Source organism: Oncorhynchus masou, unplaced genomic scaffold (genome assembly GCF_036934945.1).
Source record: "Oncorhynchus masou masou isolate Uvic2021 unplaced genomic scaffold, UVic_Omas_1.1 unplaced_scaffold_5636, whole genome shotgun sequence".
NCBI lineage: Eukaryota > Metazoa > Chordata > Actinopteri > Salmoniformes > Salmonidae > Oncorhynchus > Oncorhynchus masou.
In genome coordinates this window covers 12501-20630 of record NW_027012055.1, presented here as the reverse complement: position 1 = coordinate 20630, position 8130 = coordinate 12501, and the positions used below count along the sequence as shown (strand labels likewise).

Genomic DNA, 8130 nt, shown 5'->3' with positions numbered 1-8130 from the left:
CTGGCTATCTGTAAATGATGTCTGAGTGTTGGAGTGTGCCCCTGGCTATCTGTAATGATGTCTGAGTGTTGGAGTGTTGGAGTGTGCCCCTGGCTATCTGTAAATGATGTCTTAGTGTTGGAGTGTGTCCCTGGCTGTCTGTAAATGATGTCTGAGTGTTGGAGTGTGACCCTGGCTATCTGTAAATGATGTCTGAGTGTTGGAGTGTGACCCTGGCTATCTGTAAATGATGTCTGAGTGTTGGAGTGTGACCCTGGCTATCTGTAAATGATGTCTGAGTGTTGGAGTGTGCCCCTGGCTATCTGTAAATGATGTCTGAGTGTTGGAGTGTGCCCCTGGCTATCTGTAAATGATGTCTGAGTGTTGGAGTGTGCCCCTGGCTATCTGTAAATGATGTCTGAGTGTTGGAGTGTGCCCCTGACTATCTGTAATGATGTCTGAGTGTTGGAGTGTGCCCCTGGCTATCTGTAAATGATGTCTGAGTGTTGGAGTGTGCCCCTGGGTATCTGTAATGATGTCTGAGTGTTGGAATGTGCCCCTGGCTATCTGTAAATGATGTCTGAGTGTTGGAGTGTGCCCCTGGCTATCTGTAAATGATGTCTGAGTGTTGGAGTGTGCCCCTGGGTATCTGTAATGATGTCTGAGTGTTGGAATGTGCCCCTGGCTATCTGTAAATGATGTCTGAGTGTTGGAGTGTGCCCCTGGCTATCTGTAAATGTTGTCTGAGTGTTGGAGTGTTCCCCTGGCTATCTGTAATGATGTATGAGTGTTGGAGTGTGTCCCTGGCTATCTGTAAATGATGTATCAGTGTTGGAGTGTTCCCCTGGCTATCTGTAAATGATGTATCAGTGTTGGAGTGTGCCCCTGGCTATCTGTAAATGATGTATCAGTGTTGGAGTGTTCCCCTGGCTATCTGTAATGATGTATGAGTGTTGGAGTGTGTCCCTGGCTATCTGTAAATGATGTATCAGTGTTGGAGTGTTCCCCTGGCTATCTGTAAATGATATATCAGTGTTGGAGTGTGCCCCTGGCTATCTGTAAATGATGTATCAGTGTTGGAGTGTGTCCCTGGCTATCTGTAATGATGTCTGAGTGTTGGAGTGTGTCCCTAGCTATCTGTAATGATGTCTGAGTGTTGGAGTGTGTCCCTAGCTATCTGTAATGATGTCTGAGTGTTGGAGTGTGTCCCTAGCTATCTGTAATGATGTCTGAGTGTTGGAGTGTGCCCCTGGCTATCTGTAAATGATGTATCAGTGTTGGAGTGTGTCCCTGGCTATCTGTAATGATGTCTGAGTGTTGGAGTGTGTCCCTTGCTATCTGTAATGATGTCTTAGTGTTGGAGTGTGTCCCTAGCTATCTGTAATGATGTCTGAGTGTTGGAGTGTGTCCCTGGCTATCTGTAAATGATGTCTGAGTGTTGGAGTGTGTCCCTGGCTATCTGTAATGATGTCTGAGTGTTGGAGTGTGTCCCTGGCTATCTGTAATGATGTCTGAGTGTTGGAGTGTGCCCTGGCTATCTGTAATGATGTCTGAGTGTTGGAGTGTGCCCCTGGCTATCTGTAATGATGTCTGAGTGTTGGAGTGTGTCCCTGGCTATCTGTAATGATGTCTGAGTGTTGGAGTGTGCCCCTGGCTATCTGTAATGATGTCTGAGTGTTGGAGTGTGCCCCTGGCTATCTGTAATGATGTCTGAGTGTTGGAGTGTGCCCCTGGCTATCTGTAAATGATGTCTGAGTGTTGGAGTGTGCCCCTGGCTATCTGTAAATGATGTCTGAGTGTTGGAGTGTGCCCCTGGCTATCTGTAAATGATGTATCAGTGTTGGAGTGTGCCCCTGGCTATCTGTAAATGATGTATGAGTGTTGGAGTGTGCCCCTGGCTATCTGTAAATGATGTATCAGTGTTGGAGTGTTCCCCTGGCTATCTGTAAATGATGTATGAGTGTTGGAGTGTGTCCCTGGCTATCTGTAAATGATGTATCAGTGTTGGAGTGTGCCCCTGGCTATCTGTAAATGATGTATCAGTGTTGGAGTGTGCCCCTGGCTATCTGTAATGATGTCTGAGTGTTGGAGTGTGTCCCTAGCTATCTGTAATGATGTCTGAGTGTTGGAGTGTGTCCCTAGCTATCTGTAATGATGTCTGAGTGTTGGAGTGTGCCCCTGGCTATCTGTAAATGATGTCTGAGTGTTGGAGTGTGTCCCTGGCTATCTGTAATGATGTCTGAGTGTTGGAGTGTGTCCCTGGCTATCTGTAATGATGTCTGAGTGTTGGAGTGTGTCCCTAGCTATCTGTAATGATGTCTGAGTGTTGGAGTGTGTCCCTAGCTATCTGTAATGATGTCTGAGTGTTGGAGTGTGTCCCTGGCTATCTGTAATGATGTCTGAGTGTTGGAGTGTGTCCCTGGCTATCTGTAATGATGTCTGAGTGTTGGAGTGTGCCCCTGGCTATCTGTAATGATGTCTGAGTGTTGGAGTGTGCCCCTGGCTATCTGTAATGATGTCTGAGTGTTGGAGTGTGCCCCTGGCTATCTGTAATGATGTCTGAGTGTTGGAGTGTGCCCCTGGCTATCTGTAATGATGTCTGAGTGTTGGAGTGTGCCCCTGGCTATCTGTAATGATGTCTGAGTGTTGGAGTGTGCCCCTGGCTATCTGTAATGATGTCTGAGTGTTGGAGTGTGTCCCTGGCTATCTGTAATGATGTCTGAGTGTTGGAGTGTGCCCCTGGCTATCTGTAATGATGTCTGAGGTTGGAGCGCCCCTGGCTATCTGTAATGATGTCTGAGTGTTGGAGTGCGCCCCTGGCTATCTGTAATGATGTCTGAGTGTTGGAGTGCGCCCCCCTGTATACTATGTGATCGTAGTTCATCTGTAAAAAAAAAAAGAAGAGGAGCGTGAAACTCAAATCACCCTCTTGTCAACAGCAACAACGCATTGAAATAAAAGATCGTTTGAATCTGTAATAATCACATTTAGCATCAGAGTGAAGAGAGAGAGAGCCCACCACCGACAAAACATATCAACAACGCAGGATCACTGCTCTAGATAGGATCACTGCTCTAGATAGGATCACTGCTCTAACATATCAACAACGCAGATAAACAATAGTAGAAAACATTTCAACAAAGGAATTAAACAATAGTAGAAAACATTTCAACAAAGGAATATGTGACATGATACATTATGACCCCTCCCTGAAGAACACGGACCGTCACTTCATCCATTTTAACATCAGGGACACGTACACCCCCTCTCTGAAGAACACGGACTGTCACTTCACAGGATCCATTTTAATAACAGGGACACGTACACCCCCTCTCTGAAGAACACGGACTGTCACTTCACAGGATCCATTTTAATAACAGGGTCACGTACACCCCCTCTCTGAAGAACACGGACCGTCACTTCACAGGATCCATTTTAACATCAGGGACACGTACACCGCCTCTCTGAAGAACACAGACTGTCATTTCACAGGATCCATTTTAATAACAGGGTCACGTACACCCCCTCTCTGAAGAACACGGACCGTCACTTCACAGGATCCATTTTAACATCAGGGACACGTACAGATACTTCAGGTTGTAAGTCTTAACACAACACAGTAGTTAACAGGAATCCACATCAGACAAAACACACCAATCAATGACCAGTGTTGGAACGAACATATTACTAGATAATGACAAGGTTATATCAAGATAACGCACACACTCTCTCACACACACACACGCACACACACACACACACACACACACGAGCATTGCTCTGTTGAGGTTTCTGGGATGCACAATTCACACACTTCTCCCTATATAGTACACTACTATAGACCAGAGCCCTATTCCCTATATAGTGGTGCTACTATAGACCAGAGCCCTATTACCTATATAGTGCACTACTATAGACCAGAGCCCTATTCCCTATATAGTGGTACTACTATAGACCAGAGCCCTATTCCCTATATATTACACTACAATAGACCAGAGCCCTATTCCCTATATAGTACACTACTATAGACCAGAGCCCTATTCCCTATATAGTGGTACTACTATAGACCAGAGCCCTATTCCCTATATAGTAGTAGATCTGTTGTCTCCTTATATAGCCTGACCCCAGATCTGTTGTCTCCTTCTATAGCCTGACCCCAGGTCTGTTGTCTCCTTATATAGCCTGACCCCAGATCTGTTGTCTCCTTCTATAGCCTGACCCCAGGTCTGTTGTCTCCTTCTATAGCCTGACCCCAGGTCTGTTGTCTCCTTCTATAGCCTGACCCCAGATCTGTTGTCTCCTTCTATAGCCTGACCCCAGGTCTGTTGTCTCCTTCTATAGCCTGACCCCAGATCTGTTGTCTCCTTCTATAGCCTGACCCCAGATCTGTTGTCTCCTTCTATAGCCTGACCCCAGATCTGTTGTCTCCTTCTATAGCCTGACCCCAGGTCTGTTGTCTCCTTCTATAGCCTGACCCCAGATCTGTTGTCTCCTTCTATAGCCTGACCCCAGATCTGTTGTCTCCTTCTATAGCCTGACCCCAGATCTGTTGTCTCCTTCTATAGCCTGACCCCAGATCTGTTGTCTCCTTCTATAGCCTGACCCCAGATCTGTTGTCTCCTTCTATAGCCTGACCCCAGATCTGTTGTCTCCTTCTATAGCCTGACCCCAGATCTGTTGTCTCCTTCTATAGCCTGACCCCAGATCTGTTGTCTCCTTCTATAGCCTGACCCCAGATCTGTTGTCTCCTTCTATAGCCTGACCCCAGATCTGTTGTCTCCTTCTATAGCCTGACCCCAGATCTGTTGTCTCCTTATAGCCTGACCCCAGATCTGTTGTCTCCTTCTATAGCCTGACCCCAGATCTGTTGTCTCCTTCTATAGCCTGACCCCAGGTCTGTTTTCAGTGTGACAGGGAGTTGGCATAATAGCACAAACAGACTGGCACTCAGGCTAGGGTCAGTGTGACAGGGAGTTGGCATGATAACACAAACAGACTGGCACTCAGGCTAGGGTCAGTGTGACAGGGAGTTGGCATAATAACACAAACAGACTGGCACTCAGGCTAGGGTCAGTGTGACAGGGAGTTGGCATGATAACACAAACAGACTGGCACTCAGGCTAGGGTCAGTGTGACAGGGAGTTGGCATGATAACACAAACAGACTGGCACTCAGGCTAGGGTCAGTGTGACAGGGAGTTGGCATGATAACACAAACAGACTGGCACTCAGGCTAGGGTCAGTGTGACAGGGAGTTGGCATGATAACACAAACAGACTGGCACTCAGGCTAGGGTCAGTGTGACAGGGAGTTGGCATGATAACACAAACAGACTGGCACTCAGGCTAGGGTCAGTGTGACAGGGAGTTGGCATGATAACACAAATAGACTGGCACTCAGGCTAGGGTCAGTGTGACAGGGAGTTGGCATGATAACACAATATTCACGCTGTGTGTCTATAGCAGGGTTGGGCTCAATTCCATTTCAAATCAGTCGATTCAGGAAGTACAACAAATTCCAATTCTCCTTTTTTCTACTTTTCAATGTTTTTTTTATTTTTTTAACCTTTATTCCAATGTGGAATTTCAGCTTTACCTCCTGATTTGACATAGAATTGACCCCCCCGGCCCTGGTCTACAATGTCCTGGCCTGAACAGCACCTCAGAGGTCCCGCTGTGAAGTACAAGTCACTGTTCTCCTATCATCAAACCTGAAACATAAAAAGACAAATACTGTACATCTGATTTATAATCTACAGGCTCTATTCTCCTAACAGCTGATTTATAATCTACAAGCTCTATTCTAACATCTGATTTATAATCTACAGTCTCTATTCTAACAGCTGATTTATAACTAGTCTCTATTCTCCTAACATCTGATTTATAATCTACAGTCTCTATTCTCCTAACATCTGATTTATAATCTACAGGCTCTATTCTCCTAACATCTGATTTATAATCTACAGTCTCTATTCTCCTAACATCTGATTTATAATCTACAGTCTCTATTCTCCTAACATCTGATTTATAATCTACAGTCTCTATTCTCCTAACATCTGATTTATAATCTACAGTCTCTATTCTCCTAACATCTGATTTATAATCTACAGTCTCTATTCTCTAACATCTGATTTATAATCTACAGTCTCTATTCTCCTAACATCTGATTTATAATCTACAGTCTCTATTCTCCTAACATCTGATTTATAATCTACAGTCTCTATTCTCCTAACATCTGATTTATAATCTACAGTCTCTATTCTCCTAACATCTGATTTATAATCTACAGTCTCTATTCTCCTAACATCTGATTTATAATCTACAGTCTCTATTCTCCTAACATCTGATTTATAATCTACAGGCTCTATTCTCCTAACATCTGATTTATAATCTACAGTCTCTATTCTCCTAACATCTGATTTATAATCTACAGTCTCTATTCTCCTAACATCTGATTTATAATCTACAGTCTCTATTCTCCTAACATCTGATTTATAATCTACAGGCTCTATTCTCCTAACATCTGATTTATAATCTACAGGCTCTATTCTCCTAACATGGTTGGTTGTCTTTAGGCTCTGTTCTCCTAACATTTGATTAAACATCTACAGGTGGATCTCTTCGGGCTCTCTTCTCCTTCGTCAGTCTGTGTCCCTCTGTTGAGTGTCTTCCTGGAGTTGTGTGTGTTGTCAGGGTTACTGGTCGATTCCTCTGAACAGACACATGGCAAACACCATGGCAAACAGCTGCAAGAACAAGGGAGACAGTTTAGGAAGGTCAGGAGGATCACTGCAATGTATTGTCACTATTGGCAAACATCGTAGCTAGATTACTTACTGCTGAACTCAAACAAAAAATTAGAGGGATTGAATCCACAGTATAGCAAGGACAGAAGGCCAATACTGTATCTTCTATAGCAAGACTGTCCAACCCTCTTCCTGGAGATCTACTGTCCTGGAGGGTTTTCAGCTCAACCTTCTTCCTGGAGAGCTACTGCCCTGGGTTTTTTTTAGCTCAACCTTCTTCCTGGAGAGCTACTGTCCTGGGGGGTTTTCAGCTCAACCTTCTTCCTGGAGATCTACTGTCCTGGGGGGTTTTCAGCTCAACCTTCTTCCTGGAGATCTACTGTCCTGGGGGGTTTTCAGCTCAACCTTCTTCCTGGAGATCTACTGTCCTGTAGGTTATACAGTCCAACCCTCTTCCTGGAGATCTACTGTCCTGGGGGTTTACACTCCAACCCTCTTCCTGGAGATCTACTGTCCTGTAGGTTATCAGTCCAACCCTCTTCCTGGAGATCTACTGTCTTGGGGGGTTTACACTCCAACCCTCTTCCTGGAGATCTACTGTCCTGTAGGTTTTACAGTCCAAACCTCTTCCTGGAGATCTACTGTCCTGTAGGATTTACAGCCCAACCCTCTTCCTGTAGATCTACTGTCCTGGGGGGTTTACACTCCAACCCTCTTCCTGGAGATCTACTGTCCTGTAGGTTATCAGTCCAACCCTCTTCCTGGAGATCTACTGTCTTGGGGGGTTTACACTCCAACCCTCTTCCTGGAGATCTACTGTCCTGTAGGTTATTTTCAGTCCAACCCTCTTCCCGGAGATCTACTGTCCTGTAGGTTTTCAGTCCAACCCTCTTCCTGGAGATCTACTGTCCTGGGGGTTTACACTCCAACCCTCTTCATGGAGCTCTACTGTCCTGGGGGTTTACACTCCAACCCTCTTCCTGGAGATCTACTGTCCTGTAGGTTTACAGTCAAACCTCTTCCTGGAGATCTACTGTCCTGTAGGTTTTACAGCTCAACCCTCTTCCTGGAGATCTACTGTCCTGTAATTTTTCAGTCAACCCTCTTCAGGAACAGGGTTGGACTGAAACCCCCAGGACAGTAGATCTCCAGGAGGACCCAGGTAACCTTGTTCTGTAGTAACATTGACTGTTAAGTCATTCCACTTCTCCCCACTAGATGGACTCATTCCACACATCTTGCAGTAAATGTATGTTCCACACTTCATGCAATAAATGTACAGCACAATGAGGACATCACTAGTGGAATAACTCTTGTTAATGGAAATGCCTGGCAATCTAACTAACAACTAAATATGGACCTGCTCTACAAGAACAGGAGAAGCCCTTGAGAACGTAGCTGTCGTCA

The 8130-nt window shown here is 45.2% G+C and overlaps 1 protein-coding gene across 1 annotated transcript in view; it reads right to left on the bottom strand.

The window, feature by feature from the left end:
• Window positions 1-6278: 6278 nt before the first annotated feature.
• The window catches only part of LOC135536143 (tetraspanin-18B-like), a 10483-nt gene continuing 8631 nt past the window's right edge, over window positions 6279-8130 (bottom strand). Inside the window, exon 7 of the mRNA XM_064962534.1 lies at window positions 6279-6737. Within this exon, the coding sequence (XP_064818606.1) occupies window positions 6673-6737 (65 nt within the window). The 3' untranslated portion in view covers window positions 6279-6672. The remainder of the gene's footprint in view (window positions 6738-8130) is intronic.